Source organism: Eurypyga helias, unplaced genomic scaffold, assembly GCF_000690775.1.
Source record: "Eurypyga helias isolate BGI_N326 unplaced genomic scaffold, ASM69077v1 scaffold25352, whole genome shotgun sequence".
Lineage (NCBI taxonomy): Eukaryota > Metazoa > Chordata > Aves > Eurypygiformes > Eurypygidae > Eurypyga > Eurypyga helias.
The window spans coordinates 5,097-30,996 of NW_010238221.1; the positions used below are offsets into that span (position 1 = coordinate 5,097).

General features: G+C 45.9%; 1 protein-coding gene across 1 annotated transcript; it reads left to right on the top strand.

Annotated features, from left to right (window-relative positions):
* The first annotated feature begins 1,918 nt into the window (after window positions 1-1,918).
* On the top strand, window positions 1,919-21,068 carry NOD1 (nucleotide-binding oligomerization domain containing 1). The gene is made up of 11 exons (XM_010147788.1): window positions 1,919-2,236; window positions 4,551-4,725; window positions 5,959-7,762; window positions 9,786-9,869; window positions 10,932-11,015; window positions 12,524-12,607; window positions 14,611-14,694; window positions 16,740-16,823; window positions 17,427-17,510; window positions 19,511-19,594; window positions 20,978-21,068. The coding sequence occupies exons 1-11, from the start codon at window positions 2,027-2,029 to the stop codon at window positions 21,048-21,050; spliced, it is 2,850 nt and encodes a 949-aa protein (XP_010146090.1). The 5' UTR covers window positions 1,919-2,026; the 3' UTR covers window positions 21,051-21,068.
* Window positions 21,069-25,900: the final 4,832 nt, after the last annotated feature.

The window sequence follows — 25,900 nt, forward strand, 5'->3', positions numbered from 1 at the left end:
TCCAGTAGTAAGTCACCTAGAAAAATCTGTGTGTTGGCAGGACTCGGTTGTGGCTTGTCAGGCCAGTGCTGGGGAGCATTTGGAAAGTTTGCTGACACTGTAAGCATCTTGGGAAATCATGAGAATTCTGCAGCAGCAGCAGAGCTGGCACCTTTACACAACTGTTGAAGAAGGGCTTTGTGTTTCGATTTTGTTAATATGACTGTCATCAGAATCTAACAACATTCTTCCAAATATCCCTTGATCCGCTGAAGCAACAGCACGTTTTACCTTGTTACTGGAGGATGCCAGTAATTTGTGCTCATTGTGCAGATTCTCATTGTCTGTGGAGGTGATTCGGTTGTGATCTTGCAAAAAAATCTGCTTTTTGCATGGGAAATCATATGTGCAAGGTTTGTGCCTAATTAATACGTAAATGAATTTATTGTTGAATTGTAATTCCAATATACCTCCATGCCTGCTATATGGTATATTAACTGCAATTAAAACAAAACACACTGTAGTAGTACTAAGAGAGCAGTCTGATCCTGATTCCTCCTGCTTTATGCCTTGTAAAGTAAAGTGGGAATAAACGGCCATCTAAAAAGAGCTCTCCAGTGCTGGTATAGAGAACAAGGACATACACAGCACATATATTTGCAGACAAGGAGAAAGCATTCAAGAGGGGGGTTTCTAAACAACATCTCTATAGCAGTGAGAGAGGTTTTTAAGTCTGTAGCTGTCTGAGTTAATGACCAGAGTGTGTCTTTAGGTGTACGTACAGGGGCTGAGTTCAGGCATTCAAGCCTAAGTGTTTGCACAGGCTTTAAACTGTTACCTTCATTACAAGCTGTGCTGTGTGCAGTCTCTTCCCTGTATGAAGATGGAGGTGCGTTGGATACCCAATCCAGTAATGAATATGGATTGCGGTGCCGTCTTCCAGGCCTAGTTCATCATATGGGGACAGTCTGTGAATTCAGTTATTCTGTGCAATTCCTCCTCAAGGAGAGGTCCAGATTTTTTGTGTGAATCACTAGACATGGGATCTTGTATATTTACAATCACTTATTTCAGTCCTGTTTTATTATTTTTCAGATTCTGAAAAACTGTATTTTTAACTTTTATGGTTACTCACCTGAATTTGTTACAATGAACCAAATTAGACCAATGCAATGATATTTTCCCTGATTTACATGCTGTCTGAAGCAGTAGCTTTAGGAGGGGTGAAGGCCCTGTGTCCCTAGGGGGTGTATTAGCGCTGAGATCTACAGCAGCGGTTTCATTGTTAGCGTCATTTTACTCTTGGCTTTCTTAACAGAAACATTGATCAGCGGTTTTCCCACAGTCTCACTACTGCCTCTCAAACCTGGTGTCCTGAAGCAGAATGCTTTTCCTAGCTTAGCTAAAACTCTCTCAAGTTCACGAGTCCTCGCTTACAGGGGCAGTTATGAATCTGGCAACACTTTGTACAGGGGCTGTTGTAACAAAGAAAAAGCAGAGATTTGCTACTATAAATTAATTCCTCCTACAAAATTAATTGCTATGAAATGTAATTTTATTCTGTTTATTTCCTTGTCCAGATACATTTGGATGGATGCCCTCCTTTGTCTATTGAAAGATGAAAAGCTAATAAAAAGTATTAAATTACGCACTAAGAACAGACAGTTAATAAAGCAGATGCCAGTGGTGGTGTTTGAGGCAAGCTACAGTAAAGCACCAGTACAGATGGGAGACTGCCTGCTGCAGACAGGGCTTTTTTTCCCAAAACCTGAATAAATAAATAGAAGTACATGAGGAATAAACTTTTTAATAACATTGGCCATGATATTACGTGGAGCTTGGAAGTATTCTTTGGTGGCTAATTGAAGGATGTATCTGCATAGGATAAGGTTTAAGCTGATGTTCTATACAATTACTTTTTACAGGCTCGGTACTGTGAAGGACAGGTTGCCTGTTTCCCTGAAGTGAACTCCAAGCTGACTTCTCCCTGCAAATGGACGGTTGTCAAAGATGAGGCTAGGCAAAGCAGCTTCTTGCTATCTCAACTATGGAAGGCCAACTTTGTGCTAACTTCCCTGTGGAAAAACCTCCAGGAGCAAGTCCTCCATCCTTTGTTGCTTTATTGAAGGTGTACCGAGAACTTCTGGTCAGTAGAATCCGAAACACGCAGTGTTTGATTGACAACTTGATTAAGAATGAATACTTCTCCACTGAAGATGCAGAGATTGTTGTCCAGTTTCCAACTCAAGCAGATAAGGTATTCTTATTTCCCTATCCAGTGTAAGCTTTTTGTTACTTTCAGTTTAACACTGGGCTTTGTGGGTTTATTTGGCAATTTTACGTCCTATGTCTTTTTCCATCTTGGTTATTTTGAAGTTTCCCCACCCTGTTCCTTCTAGACAGGTGTCTCCAGCACATCTCTTTCCAGCATGGCTGGCACTGCTTCTAATACCAGTTGGCAGCTGTAGGAACGAGCAGGGTGATAATTGCTGTTCTGTCCCCATAGCTGCAGCTTTGTCCTCTGATAAGGAGGTGACCACAGTGGCTGTTAGAGTGCAGCTTGCTGCACGCAAGCCTTCATTGTTGTGCAGAGTGTGGCAAGGAAAATATACTTCAGGGTGCTGTGGGACAGATCATCCTGCTTTAGGGGAGGAGAGACAGTAATGAAATATTATTTTGGAAGTTAATGGTTGTGTGTTATCCATGTGCACACCTTCCCTTCTCTTTAAAGACCTCTGTACATTGTTTGTATGGAAAATTGATATATCCTGACACATGTGGGTCTTTGATTCATCTTTGGACATCACTGGCAAAAATTATTTCCCGGTGATAAATTTCTCATATCAAAAGACATGTACACAGTTGCTCTTTGCATCATGACTTAAAACAAACTCTGGATCTGTTTCCCTGACCAACCAGTCATGCAGCTTCAGAAGAGTGTCACAGTTAGAGGCAGGCAAACCATAAAAAATTCAGAGATTTTGGACTTCACTAGCAGTGTAGATTTTCATAAAACTAGTAATTCTTGCTGGCAAGTTGAAATGCACAGTGCTCACTCTGTGCATGGGGTGAAAGCTGAACAAATGCACGCTGTATGATCATCTGCATTTCTGACTGCTCAGCGTAATATATGTGATTGTTGTCACAAAGCTGAGGAGGAGGCCGTGCGTCAGGAGCATAAGCAGAGACAGAGAGCAGACCACAACAGCAAGTGCACTGGACTGTGGGACCTTCTCTGGCAGGCATAAAATTGCATTTTGGAGCATACAGATTGTCAAAAAATGCCATGCTTTGCTGTGCCGTATGTACCTCACTCTGCTTTAAGCTCACAAGAGGCCGCAGTCTCTAGAAACGTTTGTCTGGTTTGGAACTGAATTCTTCATTCATTTCCAGCAAGAATAGGATCCAGTCGTGCAAAATGGGCCTCTGAATGATTGCTCTGTCTTGCAGAGGGTTGTGTACCAGGGTTACCCTGTACTGCTTGCACAGAGATCTTGCCTTGCCTTTAGAGGTAGCGCTTGGTCTTGAACTGCTCCAGCCACTCGCCACTAGTTGTAACAGTTGGAGGTGGCGAGTCCGTTGTACAGAGAGAGCCTGCAGGAGAGGAAGAGTTGTAGGTGTTTGGATCTGCGTTAAGATCCAGAGAGATTCTGCCTACCCCTCTGGATCTGGTTGGATCCTAAGGTAAGTCTAAATGTGCCTGGAATATTTACAAACCAGAGAGTGAATTTAGGGCACTGGGAAACCACCACTTTCTTTTTCTTTTTAACCAGTATAAGATTTAAAATATACTATCTAGCCAGGCTGAGGAAATCCTTTGGGTTTCCTACTGAGGAAAGGAATTTATGAATCCTAGAATGGTTTGGGTTGGAAGGGACCTTAAAGACCATCTAGTTCCAACCCCCCTGCCATGGGCAGGGACCCCTTCCACTAGACCAGGTTGCTCCAAGCCTCATCCAGCCTGGCCTTGAACACTTCCAGGGATGGGGCATCCACAGCTTCTCTGGGCAACCTGTTTCTGTGCCTCACCACCCTCTCTGGGAAGAATTTCTTCCTGATACCCAATCTAAACCTCCCCACTTTCAATTTAAACCTGTTACCCCTTGTCCTGTCACTACAGGCCCTTGTAAAAAGGCCCCCCCAGCTTCCTTGTAGCCCTTCAGGTACTGGAAGGGGCTATAAGGTCTCCCCGGAGCCTTCTCTTCTCCAGGCTGAACAAGCACAACTCTCTCAGCCTGTCCCCATAGCAGAGGGGCTCCAGCCCTCTGAGCATCTTCGTGGCCTCCTTTGGACTCACTCCAACCATTTATCCATTTTGTTCCTGGGTAGGGTAGGATTTAGCTACAGGTTCAGACCTTGCAGAGGCAACTTTCTTGCAACATCCAAATACAAATAGAAAGCCAGTTTTGTGATGATTCAAATTCAGAGCTAGATTTTGAATTCAAGTTTTTGAAGGACCAGTTTTGATTTTGGTGCCCTGTTCCAGTCCAAAAAAGATCCTAAAGCGGTCTATAAGGGTTAGTACAATAAAATGATGTTCCTAAATGATCTTTCACGTGGTGTTTTTTCAGGTTCGCAAAATTCTAGACTTGGTCCAGAGCAAGGGAGAAGAAGTCTCAGAATATTTCATCTGTGTCCTGCAGAAAGTCACCGATGCTTACTATGAACTTCAGCCTTGGCTGGATGAAATAGGTTACAAGCCTTCAGAGAATATCTGTAGTAAACCTGTGGTAAATACAGATCCAGGTAAGGCTGTGCATCCCTTCCCGTAGAACTACCCTTCTATGTAGGAAGCTCTAACCAGGTGATGTGAGAGTAAGAGAGTCTAGGAAGGTGCAGCCAGGGAAAGTAAATGGGCGCACGCTGTTCTTGCTAGCAGCAGTAGCCACGTAATTGAAAGGTGCGCTGTATAACACAACAGTCACGTTGATATATTACACCCTGTTCTGCTAATGTCAAGCTCTTTCTGCGTTTGTTTGTGGATATGTAGCATAACGACATAACCACCTTGTGCCAGCTGTAGTATTTTCTAGGCCTCTGCTACAATTTATTAGCAACACTGTGATGTTTTGGCAGTGGAACAGCCAGTATTTCATGATGAGGACAATCGAGCAATGAGGCAGGTTGCCCAGGGAGGCTGTGCAGTGTCCTTCCTGGAGGTTTTCAAGATCCAGCTAGATACAGGCCTGAGCAACTTGATCTGATCTCATCAATGACCCTGTTCTGAGAAGGAGGTTGGACTAGAGACCTTCTGAAGTCCCTCCCAACCTGAATTTTTCTATGATCCTAAATGATGGCTTATACCAAAAGTCAGAGTTGAAGTAATGCAGAAGGAAATGTTTTCCTCTTGAGAGGTTTTTTCATACTATATAAATGCAAGAATTACTTTGCCCCTGTCAGAAGCAAAGTTTCTGTTGCAATAAAAACACAAGCCAACGTTGCACAATAACTGAGACACTTTTTTTTTTCTTGGTCATTAAAAAAAATAGAATCTTTTCGTGTGCCTGACACCCATTTTCTGAAACACATACCTTCTATTTGCAATAATAAGAATTACCAAACAAGCTAGGAAAGAATAACTGCCTACCTGATAGAAATTGCAGATAGAATATAAATATAGTGAAAAGGCAGATGCCAAAGCTAATCAGTGATCACCAACCCCTGCCTTTGCAGAGAGTAAAACAGTCTTTTACAAAAGGTCAGGGGCTTGGCTTTGTGTCTCAGCTGAAAGATAGCAGCCCTGTAAAGCAATGCAGTGTCTGTACTGGCTTTCGGGAGATGGTGACTCACATGTTACCTCTTTCATTAGCACCTGAATTTCCCAGGAGAGCAATGATGGCAGCACAAATACATAGAAGTAATCTGTCAAAGAACCAATTTTACATAAGATTTTTTTTGTTTATTACCCCTCTCAGTTCCCAAAGAGGTGGGCCATTGTGTACATAGACTTTTTAATAACAGCTCACTGTCTTTTTATAGTCAGCAGGTATTGCCAGAAACTCCGATATGAACTGGGACGGGACTCCAAGTTTGTTATGTCATACGCTCAGAGGGAAGAGATGCTGCTTGAAGAAATCTACTCGGACAGTATTATGGAGCTGGTCAGTTTTACCAATGAGAGTCTGGGCAATGTGTGTCAAGTGGAAGCCCTTTTTGATGATGCAGTTGGGCTAATCAATGAAGATGGAGAGACTATTTATGTCTTTGGTGATGCAGGAATTGGAAAATCCATCTTGCTGCAAAAAATACAAAGCCTTTGGGCCAGAAAAGAATTGGACATAGGGGCCAAATTTTTCTTCCGTTTCCGATGCAGGATGTTTAGTTGCTTTAAGGAAGATGAAGCCATATGTTTGAAAGACCTGCTTTTCAAATATAATTGCTACCCAGACCAGGACCCCACAGAGGTGTTCCATCACATCTTGCAGTTCCCTCATACGGTTCTTTTCACATTTGATGGCTTTGATGAGATCTATTCCAACTTTGATCTCAGTAGCACTCCTGAGATGTGCTCACCCAATGAACCCATCCACCCCCTGGTGCTGCTGGTAAGCCTTCTCAGAGGGAAGCTCCTTAAGGGATCCAAGAAAATTCTTACAGCGAGGACAGGAACTGAGGTCCAGAAAAACATCATTAGAAAGAAAGTGTTGCTCCGTGGTTTCTCCAGCAATAACCTGAGGGAATACACTACCATGTTTTTCAAAGATGAGGGGCAACGAACACTGGTATTGAACCAGTTGGAAGCTAACCCCAATCTCTGCAGTTTGTGTTCAGTGCCTTTATTTTGCTGGATTATCTTTAAATGCTATGAACACTTCCATTCCATGTTTGACAGCCACGAGCTTCCACACTGCTCTGTTACATTGACAGATGTGTTTTTGCTGATGATTGAGGTGCACCTGAACCGATCTTTGAAAACAAGTTTGCTGAGGAACAACATCAGGAGCCAAGCAGAGATGTTCAAATCAAGAAAGGAAACTCTTCTAGCTTTGGGTAAAATGGCATACAAAGGGATGGAGAACTCTTTCTTTATCTTTGAGCAGGAGGAGGTCTCATCAGCGAACATCTCTGAAGAAGATTTGCAATTGGGATTTCTCAGGACAGTGAAAGGTTACAGTGGCTGTGACGATCAGTCCACTTATGAGTTCTTGCACTTAACCCTTCAGTCTTTTTTCACAGCTTTGTTCCTGGTTATTGAAGAGAAAGTGGGTGCCAAGGAGTTACTTCAGTTTTTCAATGAATGCTCTTCCCCCGAGACTGCCCAGCCTACTTGCCTTCGTATTCCTTGGTTGAAGAAACAGCTAGCAGGGCGGGATCCTTTCCGAAATAATGAACACTTTCACTTTACCAACCTGTTTCTTTGTGGCCTGCTTTCTAGATCCAAGCAGAAGCTCTTCAGACATTTAGTTTTGCCTGCGGTCATTAAGAGGAAGAGAAAGACGCTCATCACATACCTTGGAGAGAGCATGAAATCTCACCTGAAAGGCTTCACTAGGTCCAGGCTTCCAAAGTACAATCAGATCCAGGTCCAGCCCAACTTTGTTTGGATGCTGAGGTGCCTTTACGAGACTCAGAGTGAGAAAGTGGGGAAGCTGGCTGCCAAACGCATGCATGCCAATTACATCAAGCTCACCTACTGCAATGCCTACTCTGCTGACTGCAGTGCCATTTCCTTTGTTGTTCATCACTTCCAAAAGCGCCTGGCTCTGGATTTGGACAACAACAACATCAATGACTACGGAGTAAAACAGCTGCTACCTTGTTTCAGCAAGCTTGCAGTCATCAGGTAGGAGTCTCTGCAAGCAGGTCCTTGCTTATCCTTGGCTTATTCCACAGTCTGCTGGGCGGGAGGAATTGATCTTGAAAGGGGAGAAAGATGAGGATTCTTACTGCTGCTGGAAGTTAGTTTCAGATCGTCTGAAATTTTTGTTTGGCCAGTCACAGGAGCAGGAGCGAGATGTGATTTTGGAAACCCAGATGGAAAGGGTGAGAAGCTTAGAAGCCAGGACTGTTTAAACCTGTAGCTTTAGTTAGCCCCACCTCAAACTGTTCTGTCTTGAAAGAGGATTTTTATGGGAGAAAGTACTTAAGGGAAAAGAAAGGAAACAGAAGTGCTTCTCCATAATGTGAAGGTTGCCTGAGCCTATCTCTGCCCTTGGTCATACAGGGTGTGAGAGGATCTACTATTCACCATAGCCCCTGATCAAAAGCTCTGAATTTCCTGCTTTTACATCCTCCTGAGGTGTCTGGCTTTCACAGAACAAAAGCTAACCTGTGAAAGGATGTAGCTGAAGTCTTTAGATGTGGTGTTTCCCTAAGGTGATGTGGAGGGAGGACATGGCTTGGTGTGATCTGGGAGAACTAACTCCACCTCTAACATCACAGGCCAGATTCTTCCACCTCTAGTCCTTTGAGGTTGTGCCATGTAGCTATACCTTATTTGTCCAAATATTTAGGTGCAGAAAACCAAGAACTTCAAATACTTTTTCTTTTAAAAGCTCTTTCAGCCTCATGAGAATTTTTTTTTTTAATAAAAGTTTTTATTTTTCCTGGTTGGCTGTGCTCTGCCTTGTTTTCCTGTAGGACTAAATCAAAGCAAGTGACACACATTTTTTCCAGTTAGTTGCAAATCAACTGACCCAAGAGAAAGCAATAAGGAAACCTGGGGAAGAAAAGCCTAAGTAGGTAAGACAAAACAAAGAAGAGAAGGACAGACTTTCATTCTTTGTCCCTATCCTATGATTGTGGCACACACAGTGTGATCTTGACACCATCCCCAGCACCAAACCAGTCTGTTAGGTTTCCCTTTTGTCTTTATGGCTCTTTGGATGTTAGGACTTTGATTTCTAATGACCAATTTCTGCAGGTCAGGAAATGTTGTTTCTAACAGCTTAACCATCCATTTCAAAGATCAGACTCTTCTGATCTGTAGAAATTGGCTCTGATTTCTCCTCTGTGCTGGTGCGTTCCAAAGTGGGCAAGTTACTAACCAGCAAGAGCCAGGGAGGCTGTTGGTGATAAGTGCCTCTCAGCAGGGAGTGTTCAGCTTTGGGGTCTGTGTAGAAACTAAAGCTGGTCAAAATGTTTTCACGGGGGCAGCTTTCCCCAGAAAACGTGGTTCACCAGCAATGGAATGCTTCAAGGGAAACAGTCCATTTAGGCAAGGTGAAAAGCTTGAGAAATTGAAAACAAAAACCTAAAACTAAAAAAACCCACAAAACAACTGTGAAAAGAAGTATTTTTATTCTGTGAGTGACTGATGTTGATTTATTTCTTGTCCAGTTGGGACAGTAAAATTAGAAACATCTAGCACGCCCATGGGACTGCAGTTGTACTTCCTGGCCAGGCCTTTTCACAGCCTTTATTCAGTGGAGCCCAAACGTGTTGTGACTTTAGAGATGCCTGGCTTTACTCGGAGGGAAGGTTGGAAGAAGAGTAGTTGGGAAAGCTTGCGTTAGCTAGGGTGTCAAGCAGAATTTTCCTCCTGTGATCACAGTAAGTGTGGGAGGAGGAAGAGGTGTTTGTCTCTGATTTCTGACTGACTTGTTCTATTGTTTTCAGTTCTATGGACAGCTTCCAGAGCATTAACTGGGAAACGTGGGGCTTTTTGTTTTCTATTGTGTTTTTGAAGCAAGCCATATGAAATTGAGCTCACATTTCCCTTAATGGCTTTTAATATGTAGCATAAGGAGCTGTAATAAAACATCAGAGGAAAATGCAGTAGACCTCCAGTCATTTGTTAATCCATGGGTAATGAACACTTGTAATCTCTATTGATTCAAACCTTCTTTTGTTTCCCTCCGATCCAGGCTCAGTGTAAACCAGGTCACAGATCATGGAGTAAGGATCTTGTATGAAGAACTCTCCAAGTACCAAATTGTGACTTTCTTGGGGTATGTACCAGCTGGGAGCAAACCACTGGATAATTGATGCTAGAAAATAAAACTGCAGCGCTGACAGTCCTGACCCAGCAAAGGTGGGGTGGAAACCACAGTTACCCCCTCACTTACTGAACATAAGTAAAGCAGCATTTTGGGATCACAAATGATTCAGCTGCTGTCCTGTAACAATTCACTGGGAAAAGAACCACAATTTCTTCTCCCAGCACAATGTCTCCTGGGGTGGCCTCCACTGACATCAAGCCCTTCTGTAACACAGTGCAGACCGCTGTCCGGCTGCTGGGCTGCGTGGGCGTGCTGGTTTTGTACGTAAAGCCTTCTGCTACCCGTGGAGGGGGGAGAAAACGCGAGCAAGAGAACGTGTGCTTTACAGCAACAGCCTCCTGTTTTCTCTGTGTAAACGGAGTTATTTCAGCTATGCAAAGTAGACCCAGCTTTCTAGAGGCTAGTCTCAGGAACATACAGTTTCAAGTGTCATGTTCATGGTACCAATTTCTTTAAGACCTTAATTAGTTCTTAATCAAGCTGAAGCTGGAAGGCGTTTTAGCTCCAACTTCCTGCTCTTGGTTAAGTAGCTACATATAATAAATGAGTTTTTGAGAAGTGAACGTGAACACCAAGAATCGCCTGCTTCCTCCAGTGCCCTAGTGTAAGTACATCTGCTCAGGTATCTGATCTTCAATAATATTTGCAAGGGGATTTTATGACTTTTAAAAGACCAAAAAAAACATTCTTCTGGTGTTTTCTAACTTCTGGCAATATTATTTCTGTACTAACACAGGGATAAAGGGAAGCTTTGTTTGCTTGGGGAGACCATTTATTAAAAAATTCATATAAATATTTTCCCATGATTTACAGTCTGGTCCCATTGTATTTTATACCTAGCCGTTCACAATATGAATTGTGTATCAGAACAGAAATACAAGCAACTGTGAATGGGTACAAAGCCATACAAAAAGATAGATGCTATGTGTGCATTATGAAAAAATTCAGGTTCTAAATATTAAAGTAACAGCAGGCATAACCTATTTTTACCAATGTGATTTTTTCTTTAAGCTTATACAACAATCAAATCACTGATGTCGGAGCCAAATATGTTGCAAAACTAATTGAAGAGTGTTCAAGCCTTGAATATGTTAAGTATGTTGGATTTTTTTTTCCTACAGTATCTTAATTAAGGTAAAGCAACTCGAAAGGGGAGGGAGAGTGGAAAAAAAGACAAAAATCATGTTTCAAATAAAATATAACCTGGGTTGCATTTGTATATTCTTTTACAGTAGTCCAATGGTGAATGGCAGCAGGTGAAACTCCGTAGTCTTTACTGGAGTACAGTAGTGAGCAAAGGGAGAACATGAGACCTGAGTGAGGCTTAAGTGGTGCATGAACCTTGCTGCCCCTTGCAATAGTTGAATTCACTTGTATTTAGTACCAGCCTTCTGTATATCTCATCTTTTACGGGCCTTTGGAGTTCAAGCTGTGCTGGTGTCATACCTCAGCTCTGGAATTCCCCAAATTGGGTTGTTGGCTTTAATTCCTGGAGCTTCCCCTGATAAGAGTGTCAGGGCATGCATGGCACTGGTTTGACATGAAGGCAGATCATTAACCAACGGTTTAATGGTGACTGTAGTAGCAAATAGAGGTAACTACAGCAGTGTGAGCTGCTGGTATGGAAGTAGCAACCGGCAGCCAGGGACTCGTGGGTTCTAGTCCTTGTTGTACCACTAACTTGCTCTGGAACTCCACACCAGCCACATCCTTCCCACCTGAAATATTTGCAGAGTTTTGAAAGCCAAGAACACTCTGGTTCTTTCACTGCTTTGAAACAGTGCTTTGCTTTTTTAATCTTTCACAAAAAAAGGGCTGTTGGAAGACGGTTACTTTCAGGCTGCGTAGTAACCCCAGAAATTATTTTGAGGCAGAGTGCGTATTCATGTGCCTGAAGTCAGTAAACAAGCCAGTTTGACTTTATGTAAATGTGGTAGTTTGGGGGACTTTTGGGTTTGGTTTGTTCTTTACATCAGTGTGCATGCAATTGAGATTTCTCTCTTCCTTGAACTCCAGCCATTTGATATCCCCACGTAGGCTAAAAGATTAAAAGGTCTTCTGCAGAGCGCCAGCCAGAGACACTCGCTGCTGCACTGACTGATGCCACTACCTGTAGCCTTTGCCCAGAACAGAAGGACTTGAAATTATTACAATCTGTGCTTATCAGATGCAGTCTCCTCTGGAGCCACACAAGCAAGACATCCTATGGCATTTTGAAACAAGCTGCATGTAATTCATGTACTCTGTAGCAACTGCTGACGTTATGAACTAAATTAAGAACTAGGCAGGGGTCCTTGTCTTGAGGATCAGTTCCTAAAGCTCAGTTCTGACATACTGAGCACCAAAACCAAGGCTCTACAATAACACTTCTGATTTCGAGGGCTGACATGCAGAATATGTAAAAGACAACATAAAATGATGGGTTTTAATCAAAGGTCAAATGCCTGCAGTATTTTTTTTTTCACTCGAGGTTAATCTTTGATAACTGTAGCTAGCCTCCAGAGTTAATTAGCCTTAAATACTTGTACTGCTTTCTGAGCTGATGTTCTAACATCTGTACTGTTGTAAGTGATGTACTTCATCAATTCATGTGTTTTGTGCAGAATAGGAGCAAACAAAATAACTAGTGAAGGAGGAAAGTGCCTTGCCCAGGCCATCCAGAAGAGCAAGACAATGTTTGAAATTGGGTAAGTTCAGTGCTAAGGAGCAGAGCTCAGGGCTTGGTCTTTCAAGGATCTGTAAATCCTTTAGGATTCCTTCTTTCACTCTCACCTTTCCTTCTGCCATTCCTTCCTCCTCACAGTGGTGTTAGAACAAAGTCAAAGGGAAAAGGAGGCTTCTTTACTGTTCTCCAGTTCACACAATGTTTGTTTTGGGCTTTGGAGTTGTTTTTAACTTGTTCTGACAGAACCTTAAAGGAGAGCCAAACTAACAAGAGGACAGTATGTAAAGACAGCCACTTTCCTTATGGCGCCACAGCTGCCCTTGAGATATTTGTTAATTTTTAAAAGTCTGGGTGGTTTTATGAATGTTGGCAATGTACCTGGTCATTCAGTGTCATTCTTACAATTGTCAAACTTTCTGCAGCGAGTCCTGATAAAGTTGGGAGCTGGGAGAATAAAAAAGAATTCCCATCATCCTTCTCTCTAGTCTGTCCCAAACTGGAGAGTCTGCTGTTATTGGAGAGAGGTCTGAATATACTCTAAACCTTTAATCCTTGTCCTTTTTCTCAGGACAGATGCTACACTTGAGGGTTTGATTTTTAAAATTTTTTTTCCCCCCTTTGGCAAACCTCAGTTTCTCTTTCCGCTCTACAGGAGAATGTTTTTCTCAGAATCTAATACTCGAGTACATGGAATTAAAACCTCTGTTTGGCCATTATAACTATCACAATAACCCTGAAATATGAAAATCAGATTTGACCAATCTGATTTTTGGCCTTTAATCTTGTTGTTCTGCAACATCTCACAAGTATACTCAACAGCATGCACGCTTCCAGTGTCATACAGCTGGGTCTGCTGTGCTGTACTTGCTGTCATTTCAGTGAAGGCCTCCTCTTTTCTTCCGTGGAGGAAATAATCACTCCAAATGGATTTAGGATATCTTGGACAGAAATATTCAGCATTTACATAACAAACTGCATTGGGACTGAAGGACAAGGAAAGTCTAGGGTACTTACTGGAAGTGGATGTGTTTAGATACCACAAAGCTCAATTGATTTTAAAAGAGCTGCCAACTAATTACCCATCAAGCTGAGTGTGACTCTGAGTCATCAAGCCTGATCCCTGTAAAAAAAAGCTTGTACCTCAGCAGAGGTGCTTTCAAGCCTCATAATAGAGGGGGAATTTTCAAAGTGGTTGCTGTGCAAAGGAAACATTTGACCAGATACTTCTATTAACTGTTGATCTAATCTCTGCAGCTTTTGCCACATCACCTTCATTTAACCCTTTGTGTTACCAAGGGGTGTTTTCCCATCGGAAATACTGGTCCTTACAAAGGTGTGGAAGAGCCCAGGGTCATACTGTCCCTGTGAGATTTTGATCTTTCTCTTGGCAGCTGTCGAGAGAGGAGATACCACTTGGGTATGATGCTGAAGGAACTGTAACCGTCTTGACAGACTGTTCTGAAGGAGAGGGGCGTGGTTTGTGGAGCACTTTAGACATTTGGGTGTAGGTCCCTCTGCAGGTGTGCATCTGGGGAGCCTTTCCCAAGATCTGTACCTTGCACTCTGTAAAAGCCAGTCCGTGCCCCACAGGTAACAGGAAAACTGCAGCCAGGGGTATGGGGAGGGAATACTGGGCAGGGAAATGACAGGATTTAGGACTTGGTGTATTTCTCACTGTACGGGACCGCAAGACTCCTTCACCCCATAAGGGTACAGGGCTGCAGAAGGTTTGCTCAGCATAGCAAGGTGATCCCAGAAGCACTCCTGTTGCAGCAGGCTGTCTCCTAGAGCTGCTGTTGTGCTGTGGCCTTAGGGTGCTGGTGAGTCAGCAGATCTGGTGGTGTGGTGTGCAGGGAGTGGAACATGCCTGGCTCAGCAGGGAAGGTACCTGCCAGGTTTCTCACAATTCTGAAAGACTGTGAAGTAATTGGGGTGGGAGGGGAGGGAAGAGAAAAAGGGAGAATGTGATGCCATGGGGCAGTAGGGCAGCACACCTGTTATCTCCTGGTTTCCTTTCTTCACCAGGATGTGGGGTAATCAAGTTGGAGATGAAGGAGCAAAGGCGTTTGCAGAGGCCCTGAGGAACCACCCCAGGTTAACAAACGTGAGGTAAAACACCAGCGGAGCCAGGCAGCTCCACGTTGTGTCGTGCTGGCTTTCTCATTGGCTTTGAAGTGATGACTCTTCCTACCCAGGGTTAGCTTGGAATGCCATCTGGTATTGCAGCATTCACTGTGTAACCAACAGGCTTCTGTTGTGAGCAGGAGGCCAGATTGAATTAAAAAGTCCTGTACAGCCGTTAGGCAAGTTACAAATCTTCCAGGGCTGGCATCCTTCCCTCTACCTGCACCTCCTCCCCTCATGCTGCGCAGCGTTATTGGCATTTGTGACAGCACATGGTCAGTGGGTGCCACCTTGGTCTGGGAGCATTAGCAGAAGGATGCACCAGCTGCTGCAGAATCAGGCTTCCAGTGAGCTCTGTGTTAACGCGAAGGTACAGCAGCTTTTATCAAAGTAATGTCTAGGTGGTAAACTGCTTGGGTAGGGACTGAGTCATTCTTAAATTCAGGTACTCCAGGGGAGCCAGGACTTCACACATTCAGTGCTAATGAGACGTAGTTCTCACTGGAGTTCAGCGATTCATCTCAGACTGGCTCTCTAGCATGGGTGAGGTTGGTAGCACAGTGCGGCGAGAAGCCAGCAGTGTAAAACAGCCCACCCCCTGTCAGACTTCCGAGCGCTGGCTAAGGGTTTAAAGGTGCACACTGTGGTGGCTGCTGCTGTTCTGGAGTCCCTCCATGCAGTCCTTCCAGTTCTCAGTGATCCTTCTCATTTGTCTCCCAGTTCCCCCAGCCTTCCCCGTGAGGGAACAGCGAAGTCTCCTTGGTTTCCCCACAAGGTGGCACATTGTCTTTAGGAGTTTGGGGATCTCTGGAGAGCTTATTGCTGCCACTTCAGATCCAGGGATTTCAGAGCTGGTGCCTTGTCCTCCTTTCTGTGAGCGGATAGCCAGGCTTAAAAAATTAAAAGCTGAACAGGTGCAGTGACCTAGATATATTTAAACTTAAAAGCTGTCTGAAATAGCCATCTTCCCATAATGGCAGAATCCATCCAGATGCATCAGACTTGAAAGAAAATATTTTGGACCTGAATCAGAGCGGAGGGATTCTCGGATGGGAACAAATATGCTGATGAATGTTCTTGCAAAAACAAGGAGGTGTAACTGTGCTGGCTAGGGCTAGGTTTTGCTGGCACCCGCGCCGGGTGAATCTTCTGCTCTGCAGTGTACTTGTACTTGGTTTAATTTCTTACTGAAGAAATATACCTCCCTAATCTTGCTTCATGATTTCAATGCATAGTTAGCACCAGCGGTAGCTTGAAGATTGAAATCCATGAGGTAGGGAAGATAGTCCCTACCTCATCAGTTCACTCTTGCACATTTGCCATTTTTAGGCCCAGTCATGATGGAATATGAAGCTGAAGCTAGAGGGACTTGTGCTAACACATATTTGGGCCAGTGCCCTACTTGATCCCCCTTTCTGCCTTTTTTTGAGACCTTGCATCATTTTCAGGCTCTGGCTTGGCTTTTTGAGGGGGGGAATGCTTTTTGAACTCTCAAAGCCTGGAGCACAACTTTAACTGGATGATTTTGCCAATGTCTGTTCAAAGAATGAAGGGCAGACAAGAAACGTTTGTGGTTTGTAATGGAAAAGCATGCATTTACAAGCTTATCTCTCCGTACACAACAGAAGGTGTTGTGTGTGGAAGAAGAATGAGGTTCAGGCATCCTGAGGACTTAAAGGACAAAGTGCCTGGTTTGTACTGGGAATTGGGATGACAAATGCATGTAAAAACCCGTGTGCTGCTAAGTACAACCCTGTCCTTGTTAAAAGCCTTGGCTCTCAAAGTCACTGGCCGCAGCTCTGCTGTCAGTCCCAAGAGTACGACTCGCTGGCAGCAAACGTTATGGCCTGTGAACTGTGGTGACTTGTAGAAGTCGTAAGGACTTACTGGTTTGCAAAGTAAGTGAACCTCTGAGACACCCAAAAGCTGAACTGTACAACTGGGAAGCAGATCGCCCAGGATAGTCACCGGTGTTTGGCAGCGGAAGGGCCAAGGCTGTTCCTCACGTGTTTTGTCTCTTTACTTCACAGTCTCGCATTCAATGGCATCACGACAGAGGGAGGCAAAAGTATCGCTGAAGCCATGCGACACAACGACTCCGTGAAAATATTCTGGTAATTGACACTGCAGTCTACTTCTCCTCTTCTTTCCCCAGAAAAAGCTCCGGCCTAATTTTATTTCCTCTGATCCCATCACCTCTTCTACTCTCCGCTATTCCTTCTCTCCTTCCCCCCACCCCCTACGCTTTCACAACCAGCAAGCTGTAAGTTACGTCCCTTTGGAAGAATGTGGACATGAGTAATGGATCAGCAGCACTCATCCTTTAGGACACATTCTAATGTCCTGGTGTCATGCTTCACTCTGCTCTCTCCATCTTGCTTTCCCCATCTTCTCTCACTTCCGTCATCTGAAGTCAAGTTCTTTGTCCTCAGTTTTTGCACCTCTTCAGTGTTGTCTCCCATTACACCTCATCCACCTTTTAGACACCAAAACATCATCAGAAAGCATCATTAGAAATAAAGATCTGATACTTTTGTCTCTTTTACCTCCAGGGCTTCTCTTCAGTATCTCTTTGTGTCCAGCCTTTAGAAATTGCTCGGGGCAGGAACAGCACATTCCCCTTTGGCTGCCTAAAGCTATGTCACGGACAAGCTGGAAAAATAGGGGGCTGAAAAATGATGATAATGTCCTAAGTGAACATTTTCTGTCCCACTTAGGTTGACTAAAAACGAGCTGGATGATGAGGCAGCAATGAGTTTTGCAGAGATGCTGAAGGTCAACAAGAAACTGGTGCATTTATGGTGAGTTACATTCCACAGAGGCACAGGCGCTTTGGCAGTCGCTGCATTAAAGCTTCACCTTCCAAGTCTATGTAGGTCACAGTAAGCTTTCTGTGCATGGTCTGGATGCAGCTGACTGGTTGTAGACATTTCTAATGGAAAGTTAATAAGGCTGCTGTCTAGTGAACCTGCTTTCATAGAGGGAAACGTTTAAGCTGTTTGTGTGTCCTGGGAACTTTCAAACTACAAATTGATTTCATCTCCCCTTAGGGGAACGGTACTGGCCTCAAACACAAGAGTTTCAAAAATAAAAAAGCCAAGCAGGCAGCTAGAACAGAATAACCTTATTAGGATTCTTACTATTTATCGTCATACTACGAAAGTAGCGAGCTCAGCTCTTCAGACAAGACCCTGTGTGACAGATGCTTAAATACATGTCCCATTTGCCTGATGTTTTCTTCTAGGACTAGCACTTTTGCCCGTGCAAGACTCTCATCTCTAAGACATAAATCTCCAGGCAACCAGGGATTATTTCTAGCAATCACAACGAGACTTGTGAAACTTCTAAGAAAACATGGCATTGGCTGTTCTAATCCAGAGGTTCACAAGGATTTGTCCGTGGATGGGGTTGGGCAGATATGGGCTGTGAAACAAATAGCCATCCGTTCATTCCAAGCAATTGAGAGAAATGGTGTCCCTTTACAAAGACTTTGCTAACCACACTCCAGCGTTCCCTGTATTAATCCTAGTTCCCGCCCCTCAGGAAGCGTGCCGGTTGTCAGGGGTGCCAAATACTTGCAGGCTCTTTTGAAAGCAGTAGAAGCTCTGGTGCCCATCACCTTGGAAATAAAAAGCAGGGGAGGGCTCGATTTCTTTACACACAGCTGCAGAGAAGCTTCCCTGGGCAGTTTGGTTTGAATTCGTCGTAAAACCTTCCCCATCCAAAGCAGGCATCGTAATCCAGATGCGTGTCTTTACCATGGCTCAGTGTTGTCCAAGGGTTTCTGCCAGTAGGCAAGTCTATATCCCACTTTGTTTATTATTCCAACGGAAACCTCCAAAAGGTAGTGACCCATATAGATAACAACTTGAGGCAGAATTGAAGTGTTTTTCCAGTAGCTGAAAGAATCTAGGGGATACCTTTGTGTGTTGATTCATTTACCAAGTGCAGGAAGTCCTTTAATGGAAATGCTTCCCTGCTGCTTCCTTCCTTCCCTCCCTCCCTCCCTAAGAGATCATTCAATTCCGGTTTTCAGCCTCATCCTGTGGGATTTGTGCAGCCAGTCCCATGGAATGGTTCTGCTATTGGGCACTCCATGGTAGGCTGAAGGGGGGCTTTGCTCATTTTTAGCTAGGGGGATGGCCCCCAGCGGTTCATAAGGGTTACCCAATGCTGCTTCGGTTGTGCTACCTGAGGACTTTTTGTGACATTTTTTGCCCTCAGCTCAGATGAGGTGTATTTTATAGCTGCTGAGGTGACTTCAGTGGGACTTGCATCTGCTCATGGCAGAGTCAAATTCAATGCCTTTTGTTTTCTAAGAACTCGCTGGTCTGATAAACAAGACAGGAGGGTGTGGCAGACCATAGATCATCTAGATCATAGCTGCTGAAACACTAGGCCTACACAGGCTCTGTACTCAGAAATTTCTATACATCACTTAAAAATGTCTCACAGTGTTTTTAATAGGAAAACAGAGCTCAGAGGTCAGTCTGTCTCAAAAGAGTCCAAATACCGCAATCCTGTACCAGTAGTGGACGGTTCTTAGCAGAAATTTGTCAGCCCTGCGGTTAAGCTCCATGTCTCCAGAATGCTTTTTCCAAAATGAAAGGAAAAGACTAGTGCTCTGGGCTCCGCTTCTGAAAGTGCGTGTGGGGTACTTGACCGATGCTGTGCACCATCCTCACTGGCCGGAATCACAACCGTTGCCTCGTGGCAGACCGACAGCTTTGCTCCTTTGACGTCAAGCAGGCACTGTAAATTACCTTGTGTGTTGGTTTGACGTGAAATGCTTTCTTTTTAGGCTTATCCAGAATCAGATTACAGCCAAGGGGGTGAAGTACCTTAGCGACGCTCTCCAGGAGAACACAGCTATTAAAGAAATCTGGTAAAGATCCTCTCCTCAAAGGCTCATTCTGTAAACTCCTTTTCCCTTTAAAACACTTCAGGCATTGCTACTTTCCAGGCTAAAAAATTCAGAGCAAGTTTATGCGAGGCAGGGCTTGTAGCTCCAGCTGTGGGTTTCAAATAGGTAAAAAGCCTCTGTCATTGAAACATCTCCCTGTGCGTTCCGAATCTCGAGTAGTTCTCTTAGTTCACACCCGTCTGTACCGCAGACTCGCAGAACTGGGGCCCAGATTTATAGCCCGAGTCTTGCTTGTCCCGATTTCTTTTTAAACTTCTGAACATGTTCATGTTTTTCAGGAGCTGAATCCCAATAAGCAGGAGATGGTTACACTTAATTAGCATTACTAGCTTGGGTCATAGAATTTCTGCTCGGATTTTCTTTGGGCTGTGCTCCAAACACACCGAAAGTGCTAAGCTACAAGAAGATTAACTTTTTGTAAGCTTTGCTTGTTTTAGATTAGGTAGGCATCACACAGTCACCCACGTGCCTTGTGAGGCACAAAGCCAAACACCACATTCCTCCCCTCACCTCAGGGTGCTCAGGAGTCAATACAACTCTGCTGGTTTTAGCACTGCTGCTCCTTTATTATTGAACATGAAATTTGGGGTTGAATATATATATATTTGGTTTAGTGAAAGGACACTGAACTCTTGCTTAGAGAGACAGTGACTGTCTGACTGGTGGGTTCCCTGAAGATGTGGAAGAGAGACTTTTTTCAAAGGCTGCTTCAATTCCCACTCAAATCATTCTGAATCTTCAGACTGAAATCAGTCACTTGATCCATCCCTGAATTTTCAGACGTGTTCATTAACCCAGATAATTTCATATGCCTCAATGGTGTAGTGGACTTCAACATTTCTGAAAGCTGCACTTACCAGCTGCGTGTTTTCAGGGGTGTAAATATCAATGTAGAGTAACTTTACGTAGCCAGACTTGAAAATTCTGCTCAAAGTCATTTCACATTCATAATGTCGGAGTACTTAATAGGGTTTTCTTCCCATGTTGACATGGAAGACACAGAATGCTCTGAACACTCTAAATTTCTCTAAACTGGCCCGCTGCGCAGTAAGAACCTTTGTCAGCTATGTGCTGCTTGCTGAAATGCAAACAGCGGGGTACCCCGCAACATTTTAGTTCTGGGAGGTCAGTTTTTATTTCTGGAGAAGCAGCCTCCTTCCTCGTGTGTGCGGTGGGAACCGCAGCGCTGTAGCCTGCGCGTCCGAGGCCGGTTCCCAGCTGCGTGCCCTCGAGAGGCGCGCAGCCCACAGGGTGCTGCGCTCTCTGCTCCAAAACCTTGGGAAAATAGAAGATGGGCGACGGTCACTACCTTACTTTCACATGCCTTTTGTTTTTCCTTGCCAGCTTGAACGGGAACCTGATAAGCCGAGAAGAGGCCAAAGCTTTTGAACACGAAGAACGGATCATTTGCTTTTGAATGAGGACTTTCCCATCTACACGTGGACTGCGGAGTTTAGATAGGCATAAATCTGTAGTGCTGGTGGCAGGAGAGGGATACGGGACGCCTTGTCCCGACTGTGCTGCGCTCCCTCAGCTCCATCTCTCGCCCTGCCTGCTTCTCAATCCTTTTGGTGAGTGGGAAGTTGCCTGGGTAAATAATTCATGTTTGTATGGTGCTTTGAAGGTGAAATGCAGAGTGTTGACAGACCAAATCCACTGGCAGGTGTATGCATTATGATAACTGAGTTTAGATCTATTCTGTACATTGATGTAAATAATCTTCAACTTATTTATATGCATAAATAGACACCCACACATCTATATGTTCAAGAAAGGGTGCAAGATGCTCAAACTCCACAAGCTCACAGTATTATCAGCCTCATAACTGAAAATGAACATACATGGCTTTACTGGAAACATGATCTGTCTGTAATAGTTACTGGTACCAATGTTTTCAACACGGATTCCTTTCTCCCGCCTAGGAATGAGGCCCTTGTCTCTCCACCGACTATGGGCAGTGTTGTAGCCATTGCCTTTTTTCTTTTGAGAAACGGATACACCAGGCTCAGATTACTTTCAATAATCTTTTTCCATACTGAAGCCAATACATTTTCTTTGACACAACTACCAGTCCTGCATTTCATCACTGTAAAAGCATAAAAATGGCAGGAAAACACTTTTGCTTAAAATTTCCTGAGGGCTGCATAGAAACTGCCACCTCTGGTTTTCAGAGTGTTTGTTCTGGGGAGGGACCCCGGAGATGTATGTGAAAAATTAATTAGCGGGCTGTTCATTGCCTTGGCTCTTGGCCTAGGCACCGTGCCGGGGGTGATACCCCGACGTTGAGTTGCCTCGCTTCAGTGAGGAGAAAGAGTGAGTGAAAATGAAGTGTGTCAAGTAGAAATCCCTTCTCCCAGCGACGTGTAAGCGTGGGGAAGCACTGAGATTTGCTTGGAGAGCTCATTCTACGCTTGAATTAGTGGAAAATGCAAGGCAAGGGGCAGGTAGCAATGATAAGGACCAGAAAAAACCCATTATCCCTCCCCCAAAATAATTAATGTTTATATTAGGGAGTCTGCATAAAGAGAGGGTTAGGGTCAGATGCCCTTAAAAGAAACCAGTTTGCAAAGGAGTGGGGTATTCAGTTGGGATTTGCGTGTGCAAATTAGACTTGCTTTATAAAGGTAAACTCAGATTCTACCCCACAGTGTGTACAAGGAACCTTAAATGGAAAAGCATTGAAAATTGAAAGTGGGGAGGTTTAGATTAGATATTGGGAAGAAGTTCTTCCCGGAGAAGGGGGTGAGGCACTGGAACAGGTTGCCCAGAGAAGCTGTGGATGCCCCATCCCTGGAAGTGTCCAAGGCCAGGCTGGATGAGGCTTTGAGCAACCTGGTCTAGTGGAAGGTGTCCCTGCCCATGGCAGGGGGGTTGGAACTGGATGATCTTTAAGGTCCCTTCCAACCCAAACCATTCTGTGATTCTATGAGTCTATGATGCATGATCCGTTTTCCTTCCTTCTCCTGTGTTACCACCCTCCCAGCACTTTGAGAAACAATTCTCCAGTTGCTAACCGACAAAACCTTGGAAGGCTGGAGGAAGAATCTCTAGTTAAAATGTCAGACCACCGAACCCTCACCTTCCCATCTCCTCCATCTGCCCCATAAAGCAGGACATGAAAAAAACCACTTGCTTTGTAGATCAATCACATAGTCTCTCTTTCCCACGTGGCGGCAGACGTGTCCCCGGCCCCAGTTCTGCCTGCTCACTTCAGCTCCCTAGCGCATTTTGAAATACTCATAAAGCTTTTCACAAAACACGCAGTTCAAAAGGAAAAAGAGAAGAAAAACAACTTAGTGTTCGTTATTTCTCAGTGGCTTTTCCTCCCTGTCTATGGTACCGGCACGGATTTTTCACAGGGAGACACGAGGCTTTGAGACTGTGCCGGAGGAAAGTCAGCTAACTGAAACGATTGCTGCACCTGAGCCATTTGTTTGCTGAGGCAAAAGGGCACCCAGTTACACGTGAGCTGGATTTCAACGGCGAAAACATCCCCCAAAGCAAGGCCTTTAAAGATTTCTCTGTGAACTTAACGAGTCGGACACCCACCTTGTCAAAATGCTGTTCCTGTTCTGGCAGCCCGCCCTTACGGAGGGGAGGAGGCGCTGGTGAGGGAAGGACTTCACCAGAGGTGTCACTTGCCGGTGTCGCAGGGAAGCGGGCTCCCAGTTTAATCACCGCACTGGTTGCTCATTTACCAGGTAGAAAACGTAGTTAGAATGTCCAGCTCCTGCCCTCGCTTTACCGATAGGCTAAGGCAACACAAAGCATCCCTGATGGCTCCCTCCAAGCTTTCCAGGGCAGACACTTCTGCCCCTGTTTTGGTTTAGAGCAGCCTTTGGAGCATGACAGCCACCTCAGCCCTGTCACAAATCCTGTTACAGGCCTGCCCTTCAGGGCAGTGTTTTCAGGGACCGGAGCATCTGCAGGGCTGAGCACGGCCTCGGAGTAAGCGGTGGCAGGCTCCACAGCTCCGCATAGGAGAGATTTTGGCACCGATCGCGGTGCCGGTTGCAGCCACTCATTTCAGAGGCGATGGCGTGCTCTGAGCGCTCGTTTGGGCTGGGCTGAAGGTCTGAGCACGGCTCAGTCTGGCCAGGACAAAACCGAGGGGTTCCACAGCATCCTGCTCCCAGCTTGCCCAGGGCAGAGACTCTGCAGCACGTCACGGCTTCAGGAATCCAGCGCTGGGGAAACAGGTCGCTGCTCTGGCAGCAGCTGGAGTTTCCTTGTTTATTGGTACCGTGTTTCAGGCTGCGTTTCTGTCTTTGTCATCTTACTGGACTGTTTGTAGAGCACAGCGGAGCAAGACGTTTGCAGCCTGCAGCGAGAGCCTTTTTTACCCAAATTCATGGACAACTGCAGCTTTTTAAGACTGGCTTGTAATCTGTGAAGACCACCTCTGTACGCAGCGGTAGGTTTTTTTCCCACTTGACCACTGTGACAATAAACAGCTTTTTAAAGAAACTTGAACAGGCCGCCTGCGAGTTCTTTGGCTTTGCTGCAGCCCTGCCAAGCGGACACTTGGCTTGGCTGAGACAGGACCATGAGCCTAACTCACCCTGGCTGCCGACAAGGGAGCGGAGCCGGGGAAAAGCTCCCCACCACCAACTCCCACGAGGGACCTTTCCAGGAGCGGTGCCAATCCAGCTTGGGACAGTGAGGGAAACCACGCCGGTGGCTCGGGGACACACAGCTGTGCCCATGTCCTCCTGCCATGCTGACTGCAGGAGCTCTCTGTGTCTCCACCCGCCGCGGGGGCGAGATCTTGCTGGCCTGAGGTGCAGCCCTTGCTTTGGCTGGTGCCAGGCTGTACCGCGGCCCTTGACAGAGCGAGCCCTGCTGCAACTCAGCGCTGTCTTGCTCTGGTCACCGCGCCAGCTCTTCGGGAAAGGGTGCTTTGCTGAGCCTGGTCTAGTGCTGCTAATGGGGCGTCAGACCCATGTCTCTGAGCCACGGGTGCTGGGGAGTCCCCTCTTATCCTGGGGAATTCATGTTCGGATCGCCCTCGGGCCGAGGTTAGCCGGCGTTCAGTCTCCACTCCCAGAGGCAAACGAGGTGAGGGCACGAACTGCAAAGTTCTGAAGTAACTCACCTGAGGTACACAGCGGGACTTGAGGGATGCTGTTTCAGAGAAAGCAGCAGCTTCGGGAGCATCGAGGCATGAGAGGTTGCCGGGTGACTGCACTGGGAAGAGGCAGATCCCGGCAGGGCTGACGCCGCCTTGCCCACCCAAGCGCAGCACCCCTGGGGTCAAGCAGCGTGTTAAGGTGGTGACACGTGAACCCTTGTCGTGCAGGGGGCCTGCAGCCACTGCCGGTACCAGGGCTGCTGAACAGGCGGGTTCCCGGCAGCCCTGGGAGGCTGGAACCTTCCAGAGAAATGCAGAAAGGGAAGATGGAGAGAGAGCCATGGGCACAGGAGAGGAGGAACCCGCTATTTCCCTTGCTCCTGCTAGTAGCTGCCACCACGTTTGCTCACTCAGCAGAGCGGCTAAGGCCGGGCCGGGGGTCCACATCCCAGCTCCAAGTTTCCCTGGCCTGGCCCCACTCATGGGGCAGTTCAGGGTCACGGGCGGTCGAGCAGCTCTGTCCCTTCACCAAACGCAGTTTTCCTGCTTTGTTGGCTCTCATTCCCTGCCCCAGAGCCACCGGCTTTCACAGCCCCTGGGGCCACTGCAACCCTGCTCAGAGGGCGGCAGCCCCCCACGCCAGCAGGACCCACGAGGAATGAACCGACGCTTTCCCCAAGCTTACCACCCTTGCCCAGCGCCTGCTTTGTGCGGCACCAGCGAGCCCGGATGTGAGCACCTTTGTGCCACACTGCCGCGGGCACGGCCGACGGGCCACGCACGCAGCGAGCGGCTGTGCCCAAGAGCAAACCAGTCCCGGGGCCGAAGGGTCCCCTTTGCTCCCGTGAGGAAGAGAACCGGAGCTCCAGCTCTAGCAAACCCTTAGCAAACTACTAAATCACGCCCCACGGCTCTCATCCAGGGATTCATCCTGTACACCGAGCGGCAACTTAATCGCCTGCTAAAGCCCCGTGAGCCAGGAGACTTGGACCTCGCGGGCTGGCGCGAGCGAAGGTGTCCAGTTTTCATGCTCCTGTTACCTGCCAGACTCTTTGATCCCGAGTTTAGCAGATGTTAATGCTGGCCTGGGTGACATGAAGAGTCACCGAGGGCCGCCGAGGCAGCAGGTGAGGTAGACCCCATTGTGGCACGGGGGTGACAGCCCCATGGCGGTCATGCTCCTCGGTGGCAGAGCC

What these genes read in the sequence shown, in the direction of transcription:
- NOD1 (XM_010147788.1), top strand. Translation starts at nt 2,027, where the DNA reads ATGGAAGGCCAACTTTGTGCTAACTTCCCTGTGGAAAAACCTCCAGGA. An exon ending in TTCCAACTCAAGCAGATAAG is followed by an intron (nt 2,237 to 4,550) that starts GTATTCTTATTT and finishes GTGTTTTTTCAG; the next exon opens with GTTCGCAAAATTCTAGACTT. An exon ending in AAGAAACTGGTGCATTTATG is followed by an intron (nt 17,511 to 19,510) that starts GTGAGTTACATT and finishes CTTTCTTTTTAG; the next exon opens with GCTTATCCAGAATCAGATTA.